Source organism: Pisolithus orientalis, assembly GCF_024613125.1.
Source record: "Pisolithus orientalis strain OTSU chromosome Unknown F5J12scaffold_71, whole genome shotgun sequence".
Classification (NCBI taxonomy): domain Eukaryota; kingdom Fungi; phylum Basidiomycota; class Agaricomycetes; order Boletales; family Pisolithaceae; genus Pisolithus; species Pisolithus orientalis.
In genome coordinates, this window is record NW_026260852.1 from 20,952 (window position 1) to 48,909 (window position 27,958).

A 27,958-nucleotide genomic window follows, 5' to 3' on the forward strand; every position below is an offset into this window, starting at 1 on the left:
TGAATCAGGTCTCAGAGGACCTTTGTAGTGGGGGTGCTTCTTTAGCCAATCTTGAAAATGTTCATATAGTCAATTATAAATGGTCTCCATTGACTTCCACTTGTAAGCATGAATCCTGCCAACTTTGAAGGCAGACCCTCTTTCCAGCACAAAATCCTCTGCTGACTGGGTAACATTCCACCACAGCCACTTCCATGTTGGGTCATCTCCATAGGCCACTTTCCAAGGGACACATGGACTCCATGTGTAGTGTTCTGCAAACAACTGTGTCCATTGAAAACAGTCTATATGGCTGAACCATCCATTGCATAGGGGCATGATTGTTTCTCCATTGAGGATGAAGGGTTGGGGAACATAGTCAGCATTCAGCAATGTGATCCAGTGGTCATCACACTTCACTAGGATGCACACATCAAATGCACCCTATCTCCCTGAAAATAATGATAATCAATTTGAGCTGAGTTAGGGACAGCAAGAATGCACCATTGCCAGGGTGGTTGTGCAATGATAATTCATAAGGGCGAATGCTAGCTACATTCATCTTGGAAACAAAAGAAGTCAGTCAGTACTTACTTAAATTGATGGAGATGATGACAAGGGGAGAAAAAAATGAATCATGTAGCATTAAGGCCAGTGTAACTGAAATGAAATGAGAATGTTGCCCTCAATATGCCCCAAGCCTATTGAGAACTTGCAAGGCACCAAACCCCAGAGCACTTGGCAGACAAATGCTCCAAATGTTTGGCTCTGAGTACAGCATAAGTTGACCAGATGTTTGAAAGAAAAGTATGAATGAAAGAGAATACAAACTTACTTTCAAAAAACATCTTCTTGACAAAGAAGTGACAATGATTAGTGTATTGACTCTGCATGCATATAGACTATGTTAACACCTGAATTTCAATGAAGAAATGCCCCAGATCCCATGAGGAAAACTCTTGATAGGCCCAAAGCCTATCAAGAACTCATGGGCACCAAGCCCCCAAGACCTGACAGACAAATGCTCCAAATGTTCATGGAAAGAGTGACCAGGCTGTCTGGAAAAGTAAGATGGAAAAGATAGAGGGAAACTTACCTTGCACTGAATTGGTTTATATGGAGGGGTGTTGGTGACTTGAAGTAGTAGGTAGCACTTACTAGTAGTAGTGAGAAATATTACAGGTACTGCTGTGCACATGACCTGCACCACAAATGAATGTGATGCCTGACTTACAGCATGCTCGAGGAAGAAATTGAGTCTAGGCTCTAAATTGTCAAATAATCAGGTGATTAGATATAAGTTTTGTGTTCTGTATTTCATTCCTCAATGTTCTGGACTGCCTACTGTAATATTCACAGGAGACATGTTCGTGCATTACAGTAATGACATGTTGATAAGCTACTTATAGCAAGTCCTAGTTACAAGTACTAGTGCACTGTTGCTACTTTGTTAATAGATTTGGCTACTTTTACTGATGTGACTAAAGTTTTGATGAATGACAGAATTTTAACATGTCATTTCACAATTGCACAATTGTTACATCATCACAGCCAAAACAAACATTTGCACCACCCACAGCTAGTACTTAGTGACACTCTCATCTTCTGTACACTGTCTGCATGGTATTGGGGGAACACTTGGTTTGTTCCTCTACCATATGTCAGGGGTTTGGTGCCCTTGACAGCCTTGAAGGCCTGGAGCCTTCAAGGGCAGTCTTGGTGTCCAGTGGATCCAATGGTCAATTGCATGATGACAGTCAAGACTGACCCTCATCTTTCAGCATCATTAATGAAGGTTTTGCAGGTCAGTGCTTTTGACTTAAGTTATGCATCATCATGCTTCACAGTCTACTGACCCATTTACCAGCACATACTACATGTACTAGGTCCATCATTCTCCCCACCTCCAGCTGCACTCCATCATTCTGCCTGGCCAGTACATGCCATCTATAGCAATGCCCTTGTCTCCCCACTCATCTACCCTTGGTACAGATTCAGTGATTGATCACATAGACAATAGTGCAGTTCTCCCCTTGCCTTTTAGTCCCAAAGATTCAAGTTAGCAACACATCCATTCATATCTATCCCTGCTGATTGAATACATGGCATGTTCCTCTATGGTATTGGAGACTTGGTGCAATGTTACCTTCAAGGGCAGTAATTCTGATTGTTGATCTCAAGTTCTCCTTTCTACTACAAATTTTCTCCAGGTTGCCTCATGATCAACCATGCAAAGTTCTAACATGGGTACATGGTTAGCTTTTCAGTGTATCTTATCCATCAATTTCTGCTACTTCCTCCAGGGTATTACGAAGAGTTACATCACATCTAAGTGAACAATTTGTCATGGTCAAACTTCTGGTTTTCCCACAATGGCTTCTGACAAATGGGGAAAGGGAATGAGGTAGCCTTCTGCTGGAGATCCACCATCATACTTACAATTCTCTGGCATTCACTCTCCAGCCTTTCCTTCCCATTCCCTGACCCACCATGTCCAAAATACCTTCGCCCAGTACTGGATTGGATATAAGCTCTAGCAACCTTAGTACATGTTTTTCTGACTAACTCCTGACAACTAATGCATTTTGGCACAGGTGCTCTAATTACTCTGATTGGAAACCTCGAATTGAATGCAGCAGACACTGAAATGCTAGCAAGTGCTTTGTTACTAAGATCTCACACTGAAGGTGAGTATGTTCTTAAGTGACACTTCTGGACTGATCATATTGCAGCCTTCACAGGGTCATCTGGCTCACAACCCACATACCCCATGGTGGCATTATGCCCATTGAGTCTGGGGGTTTCAGGATGGTTGTCCTGTGAAGAGTGTACACCTGCCACCTTATCCCCTTTGATCCCCATTTATGCGGAATTTCCTGCACCACCAGTATCAATACATCTAATGCCACCTACCTTGACTGATCCCTCCACTATTCTTGTCTGCAGCCACCCAGATCATGAAGCAAGGGTTCCATATCTAGTGGATGACTGCATGCATACTCCAACCAGAATTTCTTTTACCATATCCATGTAAAGACTAACAGCTATTGTATTATCTGTTGGCAAGTATTTCTCATGGTGGTCTCCAATTAATTACTATGAAGTATAAATCCTCAGGCCACATATTGTGTATGGCAGCCTGACTGTGAGGCAAGTCACAACTTGGCACTTTCCATCCTTTGTAAATTTCTACCATTCAAGCTCTACCATTTAGCAGCAGAATGCTTGGAGTGTCTCTCTGCTAAATGTCATGGGCTTGGTGCCCTTGACAGCCCCTGAAGGCTTGGAGCCTTCAAGGGTGGTCTTGGTGTCAATCTGGTGATCAATTGCACAGATGACAATGACCATTGTCACTCAGTACTGGAGATTCATTTCAGCAACAACTTTGCCCAAAGGTTGTCATACCTCCAATGTTTGGTCTACATTATTTGGTCAATTTGGCTATTGATTGTGTGAAAGGGACTGTGTCTATCAGACTGCATTGACCCTGCTCTTGTCAGTGACCACCCTTAGGGGCTTGAATGATTCATTTTCTGTCTAGTAAGCCCATTCCTTTCTCTATTACTGGATACTGATGAACTCTTGTGGTTTTTCAGTCCTGAGGAAACCCACTTTCTGGGTTGCGCAGACAGAATACTGCTGTTCTGGATTTCGATTGGAATTCCACCCATATGTTTCCATTTTAATAGGTGTGTCATCCTCACTACACATTACAACCACTTCTCTCCTGCATGCTTTTCCTTCATCCCCCTTACATTGTGTCCTCTTTTTGTGGTTTCATATGTCCTTGCTGATGCTATATCCAGAACTTTGCATGCTGAGACAACATGTTCTAGACAGATTTTTTTTCCCATGTGGTTCATCTTGGCTTGATGTGCTCTGACCTTAAATACTCGCCTTGCCTCCCACCATTTCTCAACACCCCCATACAACCATGCCCCACTCTGCTGATATCCTGGAGCCTTCAAGGGACTCCATTGCTGACATGAACACTCATGTTCTTCACAACAAAAGGATTCTGTCCTCACAAAATGCCCTGGTTTCCAAATGAGTAAAAAAAGGTGGTGCTGTTGTCTCTAACAATGGAGTGCAACACTCAGAGGTATGCCTTGTAGTATATTTCTCATCCATTACTCTAACATCACTTTCTGCTCATGGCAATCTACTCTGAAAGATATGATTGGCAAACCAAAACTGTGGCACACAGTCCAGCCTCCCAAAGGCTGAGAAGAGCACATGTTTGGCCTGAGAGATAGAAGATGCTCCTTGATACCTTGTCCTTCCATCACAAACACCCCAATGCTCCCTTCCCCTTCCCTGTGCCTGGATGACCAAATCCATGATGAGGACTCTGCAATGGAGGAGGTGGAGGAGAATCCCAACAACAACAAACACAAGGATGACCAGCCTTCCAGTAACAAGAATGAGGATGATCAGCTCTCCAGTAGCAAGAATGAGGATGACCTGCCATCTGGTAGTGAGAAAGAGGATGACTGGCTGCCCAGTAGCAATGATGACAACAAGGGTTCCAATTACAATGAGAATGAGAATGATGACAAGGAGACAGAGACCTTGAGTGACTCCCATGGTATGTTTTTCCATTTTGTATCCTTGTTCTCTCACATTTTTTTCAGATAATTCTCACATCTTTTGATTTTGGGGTTTGGTGCCTCTCTGGTCATGTGATGGTGGGCTTGGTGCCCACTTGTGTTTCAAAGCTTGGTGCTTTGGATACTCATGACTGTTTCCTGCTGCCCATCATTCCCTTGGTTGTTATATAGATAAAAAATTGTTGTGATCCTGTTCTGTTACCATCTATATATGCATCTGCCTCATGTTGACATGTTGACTCCTAGATGATGATGATGCACACACTTGCAATGCTCAGACCATTTCTTGTGCCCAGTCCCCACTTCTCCCATCCTTGCCACCCACATACAAGTCTGATGACTCCACCCATCCTGTAGGGGACATTGTCCATCCTCACCAAGAAGGTGGCCCAATCTATACTAGACTTCAGATGAAGGGAAAAGGTAGGGCTATAGATGCCAAGGACATTGATGCTGCAAACCACAGTGACTGTGACACACAACTCCTGAACCTCAAGCAGCCAGGGAATCTGTCCACAGCAGCATTAGACAAAATATGTGCATTTGCAAAGGACATCAAGATGATGGCAGAAGAACTTGGCCAACAGCATGGGCAGTCTACATGCGACATACTCGCCACTGCAGCATTTAGTGTTAAGGCTTCTCATACCAAAATTAATGAGGCCAACTTCTTCCACTTGTGGTATTGGGCCATGCAGCCCAAACCAGATGGTGGTATGGCTTTCCTCCCTCTCACATCTACCATTCTAACATCCTGACCAGCCAATTAAAATTCAATCAACAATTTGATTATGAAGGAGTACAACACCCTCATGATAGGCATCCCCAAGGATGACTTTGCAGCAAGGAGGGAAAAGTTAAAAGCTGTCTATGAGTGGAGTGAGAGCTCCTCTGCCATACTGACTAACCAATCTGTCAAATCTATTGCAGCCAGAGTGGACAGTGCAAAGACACAATTTTCTGGATTGGTATGTGGTTGCAACTGTGCAGCCATCAATTCTGATCATTCCACAGGCAGAGGCATGGTCCAATCTTGAGGATATTGAGATAGTTGGAGTGGTAATGTATGTTGGACAGGATCCTGCAGGACATCAAACTTCTAGCATATTTGGAGGCTCTGAGACAATAAGAAACTTCATCAAAGAAAATGGCATTGATGTCCAGTCACTCATGGATAAGTATACCATGATTTTCAAGTAAGTTTATTTCTTGCATGTTTCATTTGACCTCATTGGATTGTTGTAGGTGTCTCAGGAATGGTGACAGTGCAGATGCTAGGGTGGCTGGCACCAGTTCCATTGGAGATGTGGGTTCTGTGCTGGAACTATGTTGCTGTACAAAGGAGACTCCAAGAGACTGCAACTGCAGAGTATTCAGAAGCATGATGAAGGAGAAGATGTTGGCTGCATTGAGAGATCTGCGCAGTAAGTTATTCTTGTGCTGTATGTACATTTATCTTGATCCTTTGCTCAGTCACATGTGGCATTGAAGTCAGTGATCCCCAGAAAGTTTCCTGGCAATGGCTTCTCAGGTTTTTGTGGAAGAGCCACCTCACTATTGTCAACTGGCCCCATGATGTATCTCCACCATGCCCTGGTTTTGAGTACAAGAAACCTAAGGCTGGCCCTCTTTGTCAACATGTAGTAACTAACCTTCAGAGAAAACTGGGTCTTTTGTATGACATGCAAACCAATGATGAGGAAGAACAAGATAGTCTGGATGATGTGCTGGAAATTGAGATTAAGTGCTGGAATGAAGGTATTCCCTATTTTATTCATCCAGTTGGATGCTGAAGTTCTGTGTAGAGGTCATCAATCTTTTGGACACTGACCCTTTGAAGGGCAATATTGCACTTGTCAAAGCTACCAATGGTACTGGTTTTTGGCAGATCTCAGATGATCCAGAGTGGCAGAAGCCCCTCAAGGAAACAGATCACCAGCAGCAAGGCACAGAGGTCCTTTGACAGCCACAACCCTGACCACAGCAACAACTCCCTTTTCCCTCTTGGAAGCAACCCCAGGTAAGTTCTGCTCTTTACTCAATATCCAGTATCTGCTGATGTTTGCAAGGCTTTACAGTCTGACCATTGAATTGTGCCATGTGATCAACACCAGGATGTGTGCCCCATTGCACAAGATTTGTGTCATGACCTGTCCACAATTCCAAGCAATGTGCATACTTGAGAACCTGGCCCATCCAAGCCTCCTGCACTGGCTCTGTGATATGGGGTAGGGTGTGGTTCCTATGGTCTGATAACAAGACTAATGAAGTGTTGTATAGGATCTACATCAGGATAATCTTCTAAGCTGTCCTCACATGCAAGAGGCCAGCCCAGCCCAGCAGTCTTCTCCCAGATGACAAGTGAGTATCCAGGTCTCTGACCTTTGGTAACAAGACTAAGGAAAAATTATGTAGGATTCTTGGGGTGACTGTATGAACTATTGTGATCCTGGCCCATCTAATATCCCATATCATGGGAGTAATTCAATTTTGCAGAGGTTTCACCATCAACTTGCATTCTCTCTAGGTGTTACCTTCTGGCCACTGCAATCAATTTCCTCTGTCTTGCCAAGGATTCCATCACATTCCATCTTGAACTAACCATCCTTACTACAACAGTCCATATACTGATGACTACTACCCTCCAACCCAGTTGGGTGAACCTCATTGGGTTAATAGGGGTAATGCTGCACAATATGAGGATGACTTTGCTGAGGAGTATATAAATGAAGATTACTACTAGTGTAGTTTTTGCTTCCCCTACAACATATTTGTCATGCACCACTTGTATATTGATGTTGCTGGTGTCAGTGATGATGTTACCATCAGATTTGGGGGACAAGTCTGTGGCTCTCCACTCAGTCCTGTGCCTTTCCTATTTCTTTTCACACCACTTGTTCCCCTTGCTGAGACCTCTCTGGGGGGGCCTCTTTTGTCTAATTCCATGAGCCACTATTGAGATATCACCATTGTTGTGTTCAGAGGGCAGTGAGACAGTTTCATGCATAGCTCAGGATCCAATGGTCCAATCATGGTGGCTCCTTTTTTTCCATGTTTATCTATGAGTACCTGACCACCGTCCTGAGGCCTGTGTTGATCACCCCAGCTGTTGTCCTGAGGTCATCACCTGCTTGTTCACTTGCCCTGAGTTACCCCTATCATCTTGGGGCTGTATCTCAGTGGTTTCTCTGACACATCTCTCACTTTTTTGCAGACTCGCACTACTAGACGACAACTCCCTGGAGATGTCTAGATCATTGTGATTGGTGCAGTAGTTACAGAGATGTTCATGTTTTTGTGGCAAGGCCCACCCCTTGAGGTCCTCTCATCATACCTCATGCATATCCACACTGCTTCTCTCACATTTCGAGCCACAAATCCCTCTCACTGACCCATGTCCAGGGTGCCCTTGTTTACCCAATTCTGCTTGCTCATTGTTGAGATATTCCTGCTTTTGTGTTTGAAGGGTTTCGAGGTGGTTTAGCATATACCTCAGGATTGGGTGATCCAATCAGCATTTTCCCTCTTTCTCCCTGATTTCCTGGGAGTCCTCTACCACATCCCATAGTTTCATGTCAGTCACCCCAGCCATTACTGTTACATTTCAGTACCAGCCACTTATCAACTCTTTGTTAGGGGCAGTCCAGGGACAAATCACATATGGTACTAATGTCCATCACATGTCCATTGCTGTTAGGCACTGTACATGATGCCTCAATCTGTATATACAATTCCTGCAGTCCTAGCTACTGTGTTTGTGCCTTGTTGCTCCTCATGTTACAGCTATTATCAAAACTGAGAGCAAGGCCAAATAAACAAAATCACACACATGTAGTAGCTAAATGTTATAACTTTGATATCTCAATCAATTCAAGTCAGATCACCGCAATTTTTGCAGATTCAGAATCAGGGAAATTAGATGTAGGTCCTGGTGTAAAAATTAGACTAGTTCTAGCACTATATAAGTCTGAAAAAGCATAGGCTGATTTCACATATACCATCAAAATTGCAAGTGATCTAGGCATCTGTACACCTTAGCAAACCAATAGTGGTCTTCTATACATCAATTGTCCAGCAGGCATTCAATGTTTTTTTGGGCAGTAGAGAGCCCTCTGCTTCCAGATGTTCATTGCACATATAAGTAAGATTGGAAGCCTATTATTGCATATTTCTTCACACAAGATTCATATCCTTGGATGCCTGTGTATCATCTAGAGAACAGTACCAAAAATATATGCAATTATGCAGTGTGTTGTTGTGATCTGAAGTTCTACACCTAGTATTGTCTTATCTACACTTGGTGGCTACTTACCAATCATGTGCTACCCCCTACCTGTGTCCCCTTTCTTCACATCTCAAGACTTGCTTCAAATAAAATCATAGTAGAAGGACATGAGACTGAGAAATAATACAACACTTGAGACCTGTGGAGTATGATTGCTGGATACAATTTGAATAGCATTCTTTGGGTGCCATGACTATTTCAAGCAATGATATGTATGGGACATTTGGAGCACAGCATTGAGTGAACCTGATTATGTTGGCAACTACTCATGCATATGGCTACACTGACTCAAATGCAGTTATTCACTGCTCACTGCTCATCTGGTCACTGACTTTTCATCTCTGCACATATCTTTTTGGTACTGTTCTCTAGAAATTACACAGGGCTCAAAGGATATGAATCTTGTGTGAAGAATTATGCAATAATGGGCTCAAAATCTTGGTTATATGTGTAATAGACATCTGCAAGGCAGACCTGTGTCTTATTGCCCTGATTCTGAATCTCCAAAAATCATGGTTATCTGACTTGAACTGATTGGTACCATTGATTGAGCCTATTACAATGTGACAATATATATCCCAATTGTGGGCAGAGGGCAATGTGGATGTCAGAGATACAGGGTAGGATGTCCAACATTTGCCTCTGTGGCATTTGTATAACATCTCACTGGTATCCAGAGGGGGAGATGGGATGTCCCAACATAGCCTGAAAGGCTGCTGTGGGACATCCCACTGGTTTCTGGAAGGGGGGATGGGATGTCCCAACATAGCCTGAAAGGCTGCTGTGGGACATCCCACTGGTTTCTGGAATGGGGGTTGGGATGTCCCAATGTAGGCTGAAAGGCTGTTGTGGGACATCCCACTGGTTTCTGGAAGGTGGATGGGATGTCCCAACATAGCCTGAGAGGCTGTTGTGGGACATCCCACTGGCTGCTGGAGGGGGGGGGGGTGGGATGTCCCAATGTAGCCTTATGATGGAAATGTGACCAGAGCTGGGATTGAAGCAACCTCTTAGGTGTTAACCAGGTGCTCTGACTGCTCAGCTGTGTATATTGTCTAGGTGATAGCATCAGTAGCATGGGGCATGGGCCAGTGATGTGGGAACAAAGCTATGTGGAGTGCAATGCACAGAATACACCATTTCCAACATGGTCCTTCAATCTGGGAATTTTTGGAGTGCAACAAGGGTGCATGCCTCCTATGATCATGCAAATGGTCTGATAGCATTTTGGCCTTGTGTTATGTGGAGAGTGGTGTGGGACATCTAGCCAGACAGGGGGGTGGGATGTCCCAACTTAGCCTTAGAGGCTGCTGTGGGACATCCCACTGCTGGCCAGATGGTGGGGAGGGATGTCCCAATGTAGGTGTGGGGGCTGTTGTGGGACATCCCACTGGTTGGAAAAGGGGAGGGTGGGATGCCCCAATGTAGCCTCAGAGGCTGTTGTGGGACATCCCAATGTAGCCTTAGAGGCTATTGTGGGACATCCCCCTGGTTGCCAGAGGGGGGGGAGGGATGTCCCAATGTAGCCTTAGAGGCTGTCATCGGACATCCCACTACTTGCCAGAGGGGGGGAGGGATGTCACAAAGTAGCCTTATGAGGACAATGTGACCAGTCCTAAGATTGAACCAGTGACCTCCTAGGTGTTTACCAGATGCTGCAACCACTGAGCCATATGGCCTGGGTACTAGTGTCAGTAGCTTGGGGGCTTAGACTAGCACTGTGGGAACATATCTCCATGAAGTTAATGCACAGAATGCACCATCTCCAATGTGGTCCCTTCATCTGGCCACTTTTGGAGTGTAAAAACAGTGCACACCCCCTAGGGTCATGCAAATGGTCTGATTGCCTTTTGACCTTGTGTCATGTGATGGATCAGGATTTACTGCTGTGTTTCCAGGAGGCCTTACTATCAGCCACCTTGTGTCCATGTAACTCACATGATCTGGACTTACTAAGGATGCTGCATGACCCATTGTACTGAGCATGCATGGGTTCCAGCTGCAGCTCATAACCTGATGAAAATGTGACCAGAGCTGGCATTGAGCCAGGACCCTCTCAGTGTCAAGCAGCTGCTCTGACCATGGAGCTACCTTGCATTGGATTCTCTATGGTGCTTGTAGGATTAGTGCAGATTACTACTTCAACACCTTAGAGGTTGTGTTGGGACATCCCTCTGGTTGCCAGAGGGGATGGTGGGATGTCCCAATATAGCCTTAGAGGTTGTTGTGGGACATCCCACTGGTTGGCAAAGGGGAGGGTGGGATGTCCCAATGTAGGCTTAGAGGCTGTTGGGGGACATCCCACTGGTTGGCAAAGGGGAGGGTGGGACATCCCAACATAGCCTTAGAGGCTGTTGTGGGACATCCCACTGGTTGGCAAGGGGGAGGGTGGGATGTCCCAAGGTAGCCTTGGAGGCTGCTGTGGGACATCCAAAGTCCCCTTATGAAAGTCAGTGGGATGTCCCATCCCAGCCTCAGAGGGCTATGATGGCACATCCTCCTAAGTTACCTTTGCAGACCAGCACAATGCCCCATGACAACCTCAGAGGCTCATCTGGGACATTCTGCCCTCTGCAGATGGTGTTGCAAAGGTGACCAACACCATGTTCTATGTGGGGGACTTTGAGATATTGGCTTGTCACACAGGTGTTCAAAAACCATTCACTTCTTCCTTCATACAGTACAAATTGCATGAGGTATAGACACAAATTAATTGAATTTATTATTGCAATTTTCAAGGCAAATGTGGAGGCCCAGGTGGGTCATCTCCCTGGCAACAAGTGAGATGTCCCAATACAGCAGAATCACATTGCAAAGATGTACATGAAAAGTACTATTGTATACTACTATGCATGGTGGGATGGGAGGGGATGTATAGGTCAAAGGATACTTTGTGGATTAAATCTGTCAGAGGAGCAAGGGGGCTAGGATTTCTGCAGCTATTTCAATGCTAATATAAGCTGCACATTCTGGAGTAGGGACCCCAGTCACCCAAGGCAGTCTTGGGACATCCCAAATAATTGCATTTGAATGGATGGCTATGTGGGAAATCCCATCTGTCCCAGGGCCTAAAAATCTGCATAACCCTGGGACATGACCAGATGTCCCTGGGCAGACCTTGGTCTGGGAGGCTATTGGGCTGGATGGTTTGGAGAAACTATTCAGTGTAAATGCTTATGAAAAATGGTTACCTGAAGGGGTTGCAGTATGTTTCATCCTGGTACATTGATGCATCTCACTGGCACCATGGATATCCTTCCAGATGTATTCATCCATGAATGAATGACAGTGCCTACTGGCTAGTGCATCCTCTGAGCCAACTGATGAGCATCCAGTGATCAAAGTATGGGTATCTAATGGTGACTACATAAACAGGGCATGCTTTGAGCTCTATTCCAATGGCCCAGTGAGTGTGTTGATCACTTCTTTCTTGGGATGGTGATTGGGATTCTACTTTCTGTGTCTGCTTTGTCTTGGCTTGTATCGATATAAATGATTTGCTGTGGTCATCCCTTGACACTTTTGTTGCTGCCATCTGTGCATGGGACTCTTCTGGTCACCATTCACTACTCTTGCCACTTCCCCCAAATTACAAATCATGTGTGATTTATGCCTGAATGCCATCTGAGTCCTGACCTGACTGATGCAATGAATTGTTGCATGCATGAAAGAAAGGGGAATGACAACACCAACCAGCCTACTTCCCCCCATCCAAGGACTTCCCTTGCCAGAGAATGTGCAAGCTCAATTTCTATTACCAAACATTCTGGCAACAGACTTGGTGAGAATTTTCTATATCCATTGTGCTAGTCTTACAGGCTCTCTCAGGTGTTGCTGAGGTGGGGCCAAAATCACCACAGTTACTTATGCCTGGCCCACATGACCAGCTTTCAAAGCCTGGGGCTGGGGGTTATTCTTTGAGAGAAGTTTTAAAGTGGGACCAGTCTTTGTATCACACAGCCCAAGTAAGTTGTCATGCACTCCACCCTGAAATTCACTGAAGTGCCAATAAAAAAGATGTCCAAAAGATATGTTGAGAATCCTGTGACCTGTCAAAACCATATCATGAGCAGCCTGAAGACATATGCATGTTAATCAAAACTATGGTATGTGCCACTTGTGTATCAGCATACTGCCTACCCACATATCTTCAGGTTCAGCACAATTTCCCCTCATTGAAGCAGTATCAAGATGCATGGCCTGCTGCAGATTTTTCCATTATTTTCCTGAAGAATACATCCTCAGCAAGGTGGTGAAAACTAGGTACTGACCCTTTCTGGCATGGCCTATCTAGGAATTAAACACAGGAACTTTGATTGAGATGCATGCACCCTCCCACCTTTGTACATTTGACTCTTCAGTTTACTTTAGGGTCAGTTCTTGTCAAAATGTAGTTATAATTGTAATGATAAGTATAATAATCCCTCTGAGCGACCCAGTACCGTCTTCTGCATTGTCCTCAGACCACCATTTGCAAACATGTCCCCATCTTTGGTTGTTTTCTCCTTCAACACTGGATTGACATCAGGCAAAAGCTGCTTGTAGATGATGGTGTCAGCACCCTTGCAGTACAGAATGATCCTGCCATCGGGAGCATGAATGATGACACTCATCTGCTTCCTCATACTAATCCAGGGACTCCACCTTGTATTCCAAGTAGTGCAGCTTTGTTGTAGGGTCAGGCTTATCAGTGAGCACCATATGACAGACAGTGAGGGCATGGAAGAATGCAGTGATATGGGATGCCTGCTGTTACAAGTGATCTGTGATGTCCTGGGCCAGCTTCTTGAAGGTAGGCTGAGACAAGGGACCTAGGAAGGAGACTCAGGCTTCAGTTAGAAGAAGTCTATATTCACAGCTAACCTAGGAAGGAGACTACAGTAGTAAGTCAGTAAGGTAGCTAATGTTTAGATCATTTGAATCGCCTTTGTTTCTTAGGGCATGAGGCTGTTGAGACCACTGGACCCAGGATGTGAATTTGGGTATTTATTCTGCTCACTGAGCAGCTCTGTTCCATGCTACTTCCATGGAACAAGAACCACATGAATATGTGGGCATGGTATGTTTTCAATTGCACTACCATGAACATTTACTCACTCTGCATGGGGTCAGACACCAGGTGCTGAAGAGCCTCCAGATAAATCCTCATTAGCTGGATCAGCACAGAGTCCCAGAACCAGTGGGGGGGCATCAGCAAGATGTATCACCTGGATCTGAATGTGAAGTAGTCAAAGAACCAGTGCCTGTAAGGACAAAGTGTGGCCCCCAAAAGCAATGGACAAGTGGGTATCACCTTCCTAAGTCCCTGAATGCCAATAAGGATGCTGGCTTGGAAGTGGCACATGTGGTGCATTTTATTTTCTGTATGAATTTTTGTATGTCAATGTCTGCAGGTGCCTGATCCCCCACCTCATACAAGTTGCCTCCAAGAACTGCCAGAGAGACAGCATTCCACTAGGCTAGCTGACCACAACCAGGACCCAGATCAATTTGGCATCACAAACACTATTCCATGGCAAGCAATTCTGGATTGATTCTGCCTATGTCAGTCATGGGAATGGTCCACATGGCTACCTGCACTATTCATAGTCTTTTGGATTCTGACAACACCACATCACCTCAGGTAAAGTTTTCATCACTCAAGGCAAGCACTCTTCTGATTTTATGTTCAGGTTTGTTCAACTGCCAACAGCAATATGTGCTTTAATGGAGTGCCAGCAACTCCAGTAGTGACTTCACCAAATGGACTAGTCTTGAATGGCACAAGGGGACATTATGGGGTGAACTTGTTGTAACCCCTATGGCTCAACCTGTGGTGGTGAATTCCAACAGAGGTTGCTTCCATTGGTGAGGTCTTGTGGAATTGTGACAGGGAAGGAACAAGGAAGAGGCCAAAGAATAAGCTGAGTTGCAAAGTATTGAAAAACTGGGGATGTATCATAGTCCATCAGAGATGGGGGCAGGACACCTGTGTCATAGCAACCTGCACAGCATCATCTGCAGTTGGACATACCTGCATTGCCAGTGATCTGAGCTGTCCATGGAGAGTGGCCATACTGAGAATGATGACAAGTATGAGTGACATGATGAGGCATGTGACCCATGTGACTAAGGAAAGATGAAAAAGGAAAGACCCCTGACAAGGTGGTAACATTTGAGCTCTCAGTATGTTGCTGTTTTGAATACCTGCTTGGCTGGGATTACAAGAAGAAGTGTTCCTCTCCAGCAGGTGGTTTGTTCAGATGTCTGCATGCATTCTATGGCACTTGTGGGTACACAGAGTGTGGTTCTCTCCATGGACACTTTCTCCTTTGGCTTCAAGGTGGTGCCAATCCTTCTGTTATTCATTGGCAGCTCCATGACCATGTTTTCCAGAAGAAATTCTTCGCATTTTTCGATGATATCATCTGCCATCACCTACCCAGATATTGAAATTCCAATTGATCAGAAGTTTGAACCTTGTATTGAGCACCCACATCAACCACCTGCTACATGTGATGCAATTGGTGTGTTCAATGAATGGCAGTCTGTCTTTGTCACTGAAATCAAAAAATGTGGTGAGGTTCTTCAGTGACATCAATGTCAACCTGTCTGCCATAAGTATAGAAACAGAGGATGATGTCATTTTCTATTTCCACATGAGATAGTTGGTGCCTCTCACTTCAACCCAGACATGAACTCTGTTGTTCTCAGGTGCAGAGATGGCAATGTCAACTACTTCAATCCTTACATTCTTGTATTTTGTTGCCACAATCATGATCCAAAATGCATTCTTTCAGGTAAGAGTGCAAAGGCTGCAATGTTCTACATTGCAAATTACATTACTAAAATGGGGGCAAAAACTTATGAAATTCTCTCTCTTCTATCCCAAGCAGTCGCTCATATCCCACCTAATTCACAAAACCAGACTGTGGTAGAGGGCATGAGAGTGCTTTTGCACAAATGTTTATCACAGTTCAGTCACCAGCAACAGATTCACACTCAACAAGCAGCTTGTTACCTATGTGGATTTGATGACAGCATTTCATCTTGTAAAACTGTGCCACTCATGTCCTCCCTTGCAATTGGATGCATCAAAGATCACTGGCTTCCACAACATGTCTCAAATAACTTGGCATCAGAAATGGGCATTGGTGATGAAATCAGGCACCAGCAGATCCAAATTTCAACAAATAACAAAGGGCAGTTGGTTGAAGTGAACCAAATCCATCATTATCTATATCGTCCTGACACCCTTTCTCACTTGAGTTCAGTCAGTGCATTGAGCTGCAAACAAAATTGAGAAGTAAATGGACAAAGAACTCATGTGAGACACAATTGGGTGTCCTTAATCAGCATGACTTGAAACCCAAACATCCCTTACATTCTACTCTTGAGCTTCTAGAGCATACCAATGAGTCACACAGAAATCTTTCCCATGAGCTGGTGCCATGTGCTGTTGGAATGTCAATTCCTTGCTCCTTGAATCTGAAAGCATGGGCATTATTCATGTTGATGCACTTCAAACCATTCAGCTGTGATGTCCCTCTCTTGTTGCAAAATGAGATGCATGAGGCAGTTCATGAAGCATTTGTCTATTCAGAAACAAGTCATGCCATCATGGACAACTGGGATGCAGTTCATGAATGTGAAGACAAACATGGTGCCAAATGCTTACACAAACAAACACAGCACATGACTCCAAGTAAAATTGATGAGCTTTACAAGGATGGATCCATTCCTGTGGCAGAAGACATGGATGATCTGGATGTTATATCAAAAGATGGCAAGAAAAAAATGAATGACTTTCATCTTGTTCAAATGATACTATTATATGCAGAGGCTCAATGGCTGCCCCAGCGCCATGATAAATCCCAGTACACTACATCATCAACAGCTTCAATTTGTAGTGAACATGAGCAGTCCTGGCCAACTTTCACAAAGAACCAGCATGATATATGGAAATTGGAAGTGGAAATGTGGGAGCATCCCATAGCAATGGCACAACAGAATGTGCTCAACCCCAAAGCACAAGTTGAATCACATGTGCTCAATCAATAGAACAGCCCATAAAGCCAATAGAGGCCCTGACAGCAGTTCATCCACTGCATGAAATATGTCAGAGTTCTGCCCCTTTTCTTGAGCCAAGTGATCTGTTGGAGAAGATAGCAAAACAGTTTCAGTTGAACAAAAAACAGTGGCTTTCCTTCCAAATAATTGCAGATCATTTTATCCAAGCACATGTTAAGCAGTTAAAGTCCCAACAGCAATTGTCCATGCAGATGACAGGGCCAGGAGGGACAGGTAAAATGCATGTTGTGAAAGCTGTTCAGCATGTCATGGATTACTACTGCTGTGGTCACTTGATTTGTTTCTTAGCTCCAACAGGCTCTGCAGCTTCACTGATAGATGGAATGACTGTCCACAAAGCACTGGGTATAAGAATCAAATTGACATGCAAGGGCAAAGGAAATAGACTGCATGGTGAGGGTACAGAGGATTACACTGTCCTTACCACGATCAAAGAGTGATTGCGACTCCATGAGGAGTGGAAAAATGTCAAATACATTTTGCTAGATGAGACATCCTTACTCAGCCTTGAACTGCTTGCTGACATTGACCATGGCCTATGCTTTGCAAAAGAAAAGCCTGATGTATGGTTCAGTGGTGTATCTCTTATTTTTTCTGGTGATTTCTTTCAATATCCACCAGTGGGTGGATCACCACTGTATACCCCGATCTCACCATATGCTGGTACATCTAATAAGGAAATCCAAATGCATCTTGGTCATTTGGCATGGAAGACTGTAAACACTGTTGTTAACCTCACCAAACAGCAATCAATGAAAGCAGATCCTGAATATGGAGAGGCTGCCTGCCATCTGCACTCATGATTGCACACTTGAAGACATGGATTTATTCAACTCTTGTGTGGTAAAATCTCATTTGAACCCTGATGGAATTGATATGGCTGGATCTGGAAACCTTGATGCTTCAGTAATTGTTGCAATGAACCACGTGCAAGAATTCCTTAATAATGAAAAGGCTCAGTTGACAGGCACAAACAAATTGGTGGAATGTCTATCATTGGACAAGTGTACCCAAAAGCCTCTAACATTGGAGGAGCATTGTCAACTGCACTTGCTCAATGTGACTTCAATCCAAAATTGATTGCCTTTGTGTATTCTTCTTTACATTGGCATGCTTGTCATTCTCCATCTCTGCAATCTATCAATGGATCTTGGTATCACCAATGGCTCACAAGGGATTGTGTGGGATATATTCAATGAGGAATGTTGTTAAGTATGGGTTTACCCTCAGGTGACTGGGCTTCAAGACTGGGTGACAGGAGCTAAGTCCAGGTGGCCAGAGTCAAGGCCAGGAGACAGGGGCCAGGTCTGGTTGGACTGGAGTTAAGGCTGGAGGTCAGGGGTTAAGTCTGTAGGACCAGACTTAAGACTGGGAGTGCAGGAATAAGGCTGGTAGTGTGGGAAACTGGCTGGTCTTGGAGCATGCACAGGGGAAGCCAGTCCAGGGTTGGATCTACCTCCCTTGGTCTCAGCTTATGTGCTGTACCCTTATGCAAGCTGGGGAGAGGTCCAGGGCAGGGGCCAGGGATAGCTTAAGGCTTGGCCTTAGCTATAGAGTAGACTCAAGGGGTATTACAGACTTGAGGGTAATACTAAGTTGATATTCTGACTGAGGTGCTATGAAGTATGTACAGAGATTAAATACATGAGGCCAGTCTGGGGTAATGAACATAGAGCTGGACTTGTTAATAAGCTATTAGGTGTGGATAGCCACAGAAGCTGTGCCAAGACTAATAGTTAAAGTCTGGGTGACTGGCATAACCAGAGTTGGACACAGGTTTGTACACTAAGCAAAAGTCAGATGAAAGGACTAGACTAAATATAGTACAAACAATGGAAAACAGACCAGAGTTATGTCTGGGTGACCCAGACATGGACCTGGGAGGACTTGTGTGGAGCAGCACATGCCTGGGAGGCTGGAGTGGACTGGAGATAGGGGTAAAATACTGGACTTGAGATATCTAGGCTGGTGTTGGGTTTCTTAGGGCCAGAGTTGGGTTTTTTAGGCCAGACCAGGACCAGACTTGACTGGAGATAGGGGCCAAGGGTCTGAACTGGACTGGGATTTGTGAGAGTCATGGATATGACAAATGTCCACTTGGTCTCAGCTATGCTGTGTGTCATGACCATGACACCAACATAAGTCCCTAACACCTACTCTGCCCTCTTCTGACATGTTCCCACATGTCTCTGCCCTCTTCCAACACATTCCTGCACTCCTCCAACCCTCCCAATACCTCTCCAAAGTCCCCTGTCCATGTTCCGACCAACTCTGCTCAATTCTGCCCTCAGGCTGGTCACATGGAGGCCAGACCTTTGTCTGTACCTCCTCTGAGGCCTTGGTCAGCCCAGTGGGCTGTTGGACTTGCAGCCCTGTATCCCAGATAGGGTTCTGCCCTTGTGTTGGTTTTTTCTCCATTCTTCCACTCCTTTGGTATTTACCCTCTCTCCCTTGTTGTAGTAGTTTCCTTGTCTCATTTAAGGTCCCTGTCATGCCTACCCTCTATCCCTTGTGTCAGAGGGACTGCTAACCTGTTATATGCTTATTGGTTTGCATTTTACACTGCACTGCCCTTGACCTATGTCATATATAAGGCCATGTAGTACTCTGATGTAATTGGTACAAATATTGAATAAAGTCCCCACCTTTGACTCCCTCTCAGTTCCCTCCAGGGTTTCATCTCCACTCCCTCTGAGTCTGCTCCACCTCTGAAATATGAGGGCTGAGCTCACACAAGGGGGCAGCACACTAGCTGAACCCAACACCCTCTCATCTGACCTCTGACTCCAACCTCTGCCTCTGAAACTTTCCTCCATACCCCTCCACTCACTGTTCATTGAATATCAATATCTTGCCACCCAGTGGTCAGATTCACTTTGGACTTTGACAACTGTACTCTGCAGCCCAACCCACTCCTACTCCACCCTAAGAGGAGGTCAGGGGTGTTGTGTGACTCTGACACTGTGAGTGTTTATGTTGAACTTCCACATAGCAAAATTGAACTGACAGGCCTTCCACCTTCCTACATCATTGTTACACCTGTCAAGTGGTCCTTCACCACCTCTTTGAAGCTGCAGGATGGATCCAAAGAGAAACTCTGTATCACATGATTCCAGCTTCCTATCCAACCAGCATTTCCAATCACTGGACATTCCACACAGGGAAAAATGTTGCCAAAGGTATTGGTGGATCTATCTGAAGGTGGCTTTGCTCCTTATGTTGCTGCTTCCAGATCCAGAACTTGTGGTGGACTCTTTTTAATGAAGCCAGTCACTCTTGAGCAACTCAAAAAACCTATTCTGGCTGATTTGTACATCAAAGTTTGCTGGTTTAATGCATTAGAACACTACACATATGTCCAACATGGTTTATGTTGTGGTACTGAAATAACTGTCCCAGATCCAGAGGCTGAACACAGGTACCTTCAAAAGTTGAAAATGAAACCTGAAGGAGAATGCAAACTCTCCAGCCACTTGCATCATCTGATCAGTATGAAGAGAAAAGTAATTCTTGAACCACAATCTCCACAACATGCTGAGGAGATTCTGATCATTGAAGACACAAATGTTTTCTGCCCAAAAAAACATGCCAGACTCTGGGGAAGTAAACAGTTCTTGGACATTCTCAGAAATTTGAGGCTCATTGATTTTGAAGGAACAATTTTGGCACCCACTGTTGGATGTACATGGTCTTCTACTGATTGGTCATGCACATATGACTCTGTGTTTATAGCTCCTTTCTACCTGTATCAGGGGAAAGCTTACCCACACAAAGACCACTGGAAGTTTTGCAGTGAAGATGCAAGGTTACTCTTTGACCTCTTCAAGTGTATACTTGCTGATGATACCAACTTGGGCTCTCCAGAAATATTTGATGGTTGTTGTGATGAATTTTGTGATAGACTCAGTGACCAAGACCCATGGACTTTCCCTTGGAGAGGACAGATTGCAACCAGTGTTATGTCTATTCTTGACAGAATTTTTCCTTCATCCACCCAACTAATATCAATTCAGCATTCTTGATCAAGTGCAGACAGGAATCTCCCCAAAATGATGATCAGTATGCTGAATTGCCCATGATATGCTCATCATTGAACTGGAATGGTAAACAAGACTCTCAACATCAAAAGATCATGTTGCAGGATTGGTTGGATCAGTGGGCACATAATTATGGAATTCATCACACATCTGCCAAGTCTGATATACACCTATCTTCATCCTGTAATGGCACAATATCTGAGTGTGTGTGCATGAACACTGTCCCACCTATCCTGTTCTTTGAGTATGTCCCATTGTTCCCCATTACACCTAATAAACTCATCACTATTCCCACAGTTCATAGACATGGAAGTGTGTGTTACAACCTTGTTGCAAAACTGTACTTGGGTGATTATCAATTTTGCATCAGAGTCTCAGTGGATGGAAAGATCTAGAATTATGATGGCTGCATCAATGATTGGAAACCATACATGGTGCCAGTTCAGAACTCAGGTGAAGCTACACTCTGTACATTGTCTAAATTTAATGACAGGATGTCACATATTTACATATACATTCCTGAAGATGGGGAACTTCCCCAACTTTGAGACATTGTACTAACTCAAATGGTATGACTGCCACATGCTCCACTTTGTACCCTATTACAGCTAACTTCTATGCTTTTGAATTGTTGTAACTCTTCCATAATGCATACTAGACTGAGTGTGCACATTTGCAGGTAAGTCACTCTTGTGGCAGACTACATCATTCAAATGGATTTAGTACTAAGTGATGCTTGTGCCAGATTGCATTGAGCCCATGGATTTTGTGACAACTGTCATTCATGGCTTAATGGATTGTTGGCACAAGAAACTGAATGACTTCTACTCAATGTAGATTTTTTCTCACACATTCCCTCAACATGTATATAATCTGCTCTGTTGTCCTCCATCTCCACCCCACCCATCCCCAGCATAACTGTGCCCAACTGTGCTCCATTTACTTTGATATGTATGTGCCTTCCACTCCTCCTCCCTCTCCCTCCCATGCACCCTCTTCTGGCACCTTGCCATCCTGTCCTCAGACACCTGACATTGATTGGCCATGAACTCCATCCCTGGTTCAGTCATCAAATTCACTGCCACTACACAGTGATAGTGACCACAGATGCATTGTTTATGAATCTGCCTCATGTGAACAGTATGCCTGCCCTGAAAGTTGCACATGCAGAAATTGGCAGTATGTGGCATATTTTACATTCAATTGAACACTAGATGATAGGGCCATCAGGGATGGCAGGCACCTTGTTTACAGACATGTCATTGAATCCCATAATTTATGGCTAGCAATCAATATTTGTACTGGTCTAACATTTCCATTGCAGTGCTGTTGGAGGTCATGCCCCTTTCACACCATGTTGGCATCACCACCCATGCTCTAAACACACCCTGTCTGCTGTCCTCACCTCGACTCCATCCCCCCATTATATGCAAACAAATCATCAACAATGTGATATTATTCTTCAGAGCCTTAGGTGGCCATCTTCTAGGTTTCCTCACTTCTGATGAAGCATTGATCAGAGAGAAGATCCCTTCAGATAATGAGTGCATGCACAGCAATGTCAGTATCAGGTACTCACATGTCATTGTTGAACAGGAATGAATAGCCATCCAGAAAGGCAGGATATGCACCACATATGTACCCACCCAGTAACCACATGACATTGATGACCATCAAGCACCTGAGGATGTCAGTGGGCTTCACAACATCATGATGGAGATCAGACATCTGAAGCCATAGACAGCTGCTGTTGGTCAAATTGTGGGGCATACACCTGCAACTGTAAGGCAAATGATGATACTCTTCACAGCTGCCAAACTCAAAACCATGTGTGCCATATTTCTGCAGGGCCACCATGGTTTTGAAGCTGATAGAGCAGCACACAGCATTGGAACCTCAGGTTGGGATACATGCAAAAGATGATGTTGGCACTGATGAAAATCATCACTGCCATGCTGTGGAATTGAAACTGCAGGGAGATAGCAGTCAATGTCTTGGAGACAATGACATCGATGTAATGAGTGCCAGTGGCATACATGAAAATACTGCGAATGGCAGACATGTTGTAAGGACTGGCATCAACATGACTCTTGGGGATGACATTGTAACCTGGAAGATGGCACTCAGAGAATGTTAATGCATGATGGAAATGAGAAAAATGTACCTTGGCATTCTAGCTTCATGGACAAGTAACACATGTGGCACAAGGGCATGTAAATATCTAGGTCTGAGGGTGTTCAAGCACAGCTGTTGGCAGGCAAGACCATGTGAAGTGCCAAGGATCCAGAGATGATGGTGTTGCAGACACACAGGATACCTAGCAGGATGGCACTGCTGGAGAAAAACCCTGCTGTCCTCATCCTGAGGTGGTATCCAAGGCAACAGTATGCAAGGATGGCAGCTGTAGCTGAAGATCTTGCAAATTTGGCAATATCATGAATGTTACAGTAGCCTAGGATGTGGTGATGCAGTTCTGGCAGTAAATGAAACATACCTGGAAGAAGGTAGAGAGGGTTCTTGTTGCCCCATCATCGTCCTTTATAGGACCATATGGTTAAGGGGTTCAAGGGGTGGCCACAGAGGTTAGAAATGGAAAATGCAAAGTATAGGGAGGGAGGTAATACATACAGTGATTGGTGATAGCAGATGCCATGCCCAGCATACCGAAGACAATGCAGAAAACACAAGATGAGGTGGGTAATAGTACAGCCACAGCCACACATTTGAAATTCCATTCATTCTCCTATTTCCTATGTATGCTTTGGTGGAGTTCACTGGCCTCCAGTTATGAATGTATACAATGGAATTTATAGCCTTTTTCATTAAACTGTGAAAATGCATGTTATCTTTGTAGAGGCCCCATACACCATGTATCATAAATCAGCCATCCACCAACACAGTTATTCCGACATCAGTTAGGATTGATCTGTCAGTGCAGAAGCACACCCCATAGTTGGAAAGCATCTAGCCAAGCTATCATATAGTTAGTGCACTGCACAGAAGGGAACATAATAGAAACAAACATGAGGATTGCATTCATGATGTCCTGGAGATTGTCCTCTGCACAAATGTCCAAGGGATGTTGATGACCAGGGAGCACCCTGACAAAAACATAGGCTGCAGTTTCACAACAGGTTTGGTGATGCTCCTAGTCAAAGATGACAATGTATAGCCTGTGGCAAACTTGCACTCATGCCAGAGTGATAGAGGCAACATGTGGAAAGAGGTATTGAGTATGACTAATGGTCATCATGCCATTGTTGTTGACATGGGTGCTCAGTGTACATGGCCCAGAGGTTCTGCCAAAAAGAATACCCCATACAGTGTAAAGAGTACTGTCATTTGTGCTGATCTCTGAGTGCTGTTTGTTATTCATCATCTGTGGAAAGCAAAAACCATAAGAGATGTCTTGGATGATCACATAGTGTAGTCACATTTAGTCACAACACATGGGCAGCCTGTGTGCCAAAACACCAACACTTATATAGACCCCAAGATGGGCCCACCTAAATAGATTAGCCAGTACACATGGACAGGCCCAAGGGACTAAAGTGAGAGCAACATATGTACAGGCCTGTAAGTGCATTACCACAACATATGGGAGGGCCCATGGTGGGTAAGGATGTTGAAACATTTAGATGGGCCCATGACCAATTAAGTATACTGAGTTGCTGTAAGACATGGACAGGCCCATCCTGGTAGGTTACCCCATCTTTATGCTTTGACAGGGTACATCTTACTGGGGCTGGGCCCACCCATATGTTGTGATGATATAAATAATACTACTGAAGGGCCTGTCCATATGTTGCAACTCTATTAAATGATATTAGTGATGGGCCTGTCTTTATGTTTCGACAGGGCACATCTTACTGGGGCTGGGCCTGCCCATATGTTGTGATGCTATAGATGAGATTACTGATGGGCCTGTCTTTATGTCTTGTCAGAGGTACATCTTACTGTGGATGGGCCTGTCCATATGTTGCATAATACTACTGATGGGCCTGACCTTATGTTGTGACTCTATTAAATGATACTAGTGACAGGCCTGTCTTTATGTTTCAACAGCAATACATCTTACTGTCAACAGGCCCATCTATATGTTGTGACATTATGAAATGACATTACTGACAGGCCTGTCTTTATGTTGCAACAGGGGTACAGCTTATTATGCATGGGCCTGTCTAGATGTTGTGACACCATACATGATATTACTCCCAGGCCTGTCCATATGTTGCCAACTTTGTATTCTAATCATAGATGGGCCCGTCCTTATGTTGTGACCCTCTCCATGTTATGATAGGCAGGCCCACCTTGATGTTGCAACAGGGGGCCCATCACTAGTATCATTTAATAGAGTCACAACATATGGATGGGCCCATCAGTAATCTCATGCATAGCATCACAACATATGGATGGGCCCATCAGTAATATCATCTAATAGTGTCACAACATAAGGACAGGCCCTTCAGTAGTATCATGTATATCATCACAACAAATGGATGGGCCCATCTAGCAAGATGCACCCCTGTTGCAACATAAGGATGAGTTTGTGTATGGTATTCTTAGGCAGCAGAAAGGGAGATCCAAGCTATCTACATAAGGATGGTCCATGTAAGGCATTCTCAGGCAGCAGAAAGGGAGATCAAAGGGATCTACATAAGGACAGGCCCATCCATGGTATTCTCAGGCAGCAGATAAGGGAAAACAAAAACCAGTGTTACAACATAAGATGGGCCGATCCATCCATCGCAGGATTACAAACCCCTGGCACTGCATAAGACAGGCTAATCCATCATATCATAGATAGCTCACCACAAATGGATGGGCCTATCCATAATTGGGATATCCCCCTGTCACAATATAAGACAGGCCCAGGAAGACAAGAAATGAAGAAAGTGGAACCTCTCACACTATAGAGTATCTGAATTTCCCACTATAAATTGTGTTTCACATTGGATGATTTGCCTATTGAGTTGGAATCTCAGGTGCTGGTCTATGCAGCTGTGAGCCAGGCTCTGCCATTGGAGCAGATGGGAAACATGCAAAACAAACAGCAATGCTATTCCACAACAACACATCATATTTTTATCTGAGCCTCTGCTTCATATATGCACTCAGGATTATTGACTTGTACTGGTATTGCTGTCATGCCATGGGAATCATTCATAGGTGGGATAAAAAATGCAACATCCACATATCTCATTGTCTGTCTTGTTGTTTAGCTTGGAGAGAAATCATGTTCACTCACCAGCTGCAATATCCATGTTCGACCCTGCCATATCTGCCCTTCCACTTGAGACAATTGGGGTTGAACATGGATATTGCAGCTGGTGAGTGAACATGATTTCTCTCCAAGCTAAACAACAAACATTCTTTTGCTATAGATTCATGCAAAAGCTTGCTGGATCAGTTCCTGCAGGAAAGGGAGCCAACTGCTCTGGCAGAGGGCAGAATCACAGCCAGTGAGTTGGCACAATTGCCCTTCAAGCTAACAAACAAACTAATTTTCTGGTAATAGATCCACACAACAACTTGATGAATTGGTTCCTGAATGAACAGGAACCAACTGCTCCCCCAGTGGATGGGATGAATGTGGATCTACTCAAGTGATTGCTGAATGCATGGGAACTGTTGGCACTGCCAGTCATGCATGAGAAATTAAACAGGATGGATGGGTCTTCAACACCTGCACAAGATGTTACTATGCAGGTCAATTTTCTGGCAGACTTGCAGAATGTGCAGGAACCATCTCCTCTGCCCATCACCTGCAAATCATCAAATCTGAGGGACCGATCTCCTTGACCTGATTCTCCAACTAACCTGCTTGCCCAAAGGATATGAGGGAACCAATGCCTCCCCTATTCATTTCAAATGTACCCATCGAAACTTTTGACTTGGCAGCAGATGAGGACAATGGCACAAACTGTTTGACTTTTGGCATGCCCAAACGATCAGAGATGAGGGATCTTTTTGAGGAAATATGCACCGGTGAGCATGTATTTGGTTCTATTCATGTGGTCATTGATATCCATCAATTCTGTAGGTGAACTTCCATCTGCACAGCAATCTCTTCAAATGGAACAATGGGGATTGGCACCTGTTCTGCATTGCGATCAAGGTATGTGCATGAGCTTAATCTGATACACCTTTGACATTGATAATTTTAGTCCTGTGTGCCTTACATGCCGCAGTATCTTGCTATCATGGAAACACTACTCCCAGCGACACGCCATTTGATCCCACCCTCAATAGGCACCTTGTGCAGGCTGCAAATGCCATTGTGAGAGAATTGGGCACAGCTGCAAGGGACCAGTATGGTGCAGCCTCCCAGGGCCTTCAACTCATCAATATGCTCAATTTGATGGAAGGTGTTCATTATCCATGTTCTTTGAAAATTGTCCCAACCAATCACACCCATCTCACCAGTCTGTGGTAGAGATGGGTATCCTCTACTTGGTGTGCCAGATCAAGGTGGCCTCTGTACATCTGAAGTAGACTGCTGATATCACAGGATGGCCTGTGCATTGGTTTGCAAACCTAGCAATGGACTTGGTAGGTTTTACATCAACTTTTCACAATGTGGGACTGATACATAATTCCTTCAGAATCAGCTTAATAGCTTGATTCTGGTGACAGTGTTGCACATTGTCCCACATTGGACCCCACACACAGCTGATCCCAATTCTGGCTTTGCATTCCCTTGGTGGCTATATCATTCTGAGGAATATGCAGCAGATTCCCAAAGATTGCAAGGCAAGGGATTGTTTTTCATGACCTGGGATTTTTTCAAGGTATACCACTTATTCTCTTCACTGCAAATAGTTGATGATGGCCCAGGGCTTATGGCCATTGCCTGAGGTGCCAATTGCAGACCATCTCAATAGCCATATCAAGGAGCAGGTAAACTACTGCATCAAAAATATTCAGAAATATGCTGATGTTGTCAATGGTCAGGGTTGACAAATTGACCATTTCTA

General features: G+C 44.4%; 6 protein-coding genes and 1 pseudogene across 7 annotated transcripts; 5 read left to right on the forward strand and 2 right to left on the reverse strand.

Annotated features, from left to right (window-relative positions):
• Nucleotides 1-4,278: 4,278 nt before the first annotated feature.
• Nucleotides 4,279-6,552, forward strand: F5J12DRAFT_786859 (uncharacterized protein; the record flags this gene model as incomplete). The annotated part of the gene is made up of 7 exons (XM_051743537.1): nt 4,279-4,567; nt 4,836-5,303; nt 5,409-5,557; nt 5,604-5,785; nt 5,835-6,013; nt 6,063-6,347; nt 6,395-6,552. The coding sequence occupies 7 exons, from the start codon at nt 4,279-4,281 to the stop codon at nt 6,550-6,552; spliced, it is 1,710 nt and encodes a 569-aa protein (XP_051594815.1).
• A 3,928-nt stretch (nt 6,553-10,480) lies between these two features.
• On the reverse strand, nt 10,481-10,553 carry F5J12DRAFT_t198 (annotated as a pseudogene). Its single transcript has one exon. The product of its transcript is annotated as a tRNA-OTHER (tRNA).
• A 924-nt stretch (nt 10,554-11,477) lies between these two features.
• Nucleotides 11,478-13,130, forward strand: F5J12DRAFT_786860 (uncharacterized protein; the record flags this gene model as incomplete). The annotated part of the gene is made up of 7 exons (XM_051743538.1): nt 11,478-11,570; nt 11,614-11,631; nt 11,990-12,079; nt 12,164-12,280; nt 12,693-12,839; nt 12,948-12,980; nt 13,029-13,130. 7 exons carry the CDS (start codon nt 11,478-11,480, stop codon nt 13,128-13,130), a joined length of 600 nt encoding a protein of 199 aa, XP_051594816.1.
• A 138-nt stretch (nt 13,131-13,268) lies between these two features.
• Nucleotides 13,269-13,595, reverse strand: F5J12DRAFT_786861 (uncharacterized protein; the record flags this gene model as incomplete). The annotated part of the gene is made up of 1 exon (XM_051743539.1): nt 13,269-13,595. One exon carries the CDS (start codon nt 13,593-13,595, stop codon nt 13,269-13,271), a length of 327 nt encoding a protein of 108 aa, XP_051594817.1.
• A 1,898-nt stretch (nt 13,596-15,493) lies between these two features.
• Nucleotides 15,494-15,739, forward strand: F5J12DRAFT_706673 (uncharacterized protein; the record flags this gene model as incomplete). The annotated part of the gene is made up of 1 exon (XM_051740573.1): nt 15,494-15,739. A coding segment is annotated over one exon (246 nt), but the record flags the coding sequence as incomplete, so codon positions are not given.
• Nucleotides 15,740-16,994: 1,255 nt separating this feature from the next.
• F5J12DRAFT_702651 (uncharacterized protein) lies at nt 16,995-17,297 on the forward strand (the record flags this gene model as incomplete). Its single annotated transcript, XM_051740524.1, has 1 exon — nt 16,995-17,297. A coding segment is annotated over one exon (303 nt), but the record flags the coding sequence as incomplete, so codon positions are not given.
• Nucleotides 17,298-26,830: 9,533 nt separating this feature from the next.
• Nucleotides 26,831-27,941, forward strand: F5J12DRAFT_898196 (uncharacterized protein; the record flags this gene model as incomplete). Its single annotated transcript, XM_051748098.1, has 7 exons — nt 26,831-26,969; nt 27,025-27,099; nt 27,173-27,349; nt 27,408-27,437; nt 27,493-27,533; nt 27,587-27,772; nt 27,819-27,941. 7 exons carry the CDS (start codon nt 26,831-26,833, stop codon nt 27,939-27,941), a joined length of 771 nt encoding a protein of 256 aa, XP_051594820.1.
• Nucleotides 27,942-27,958: the final 17 nt, after the last annotated feature.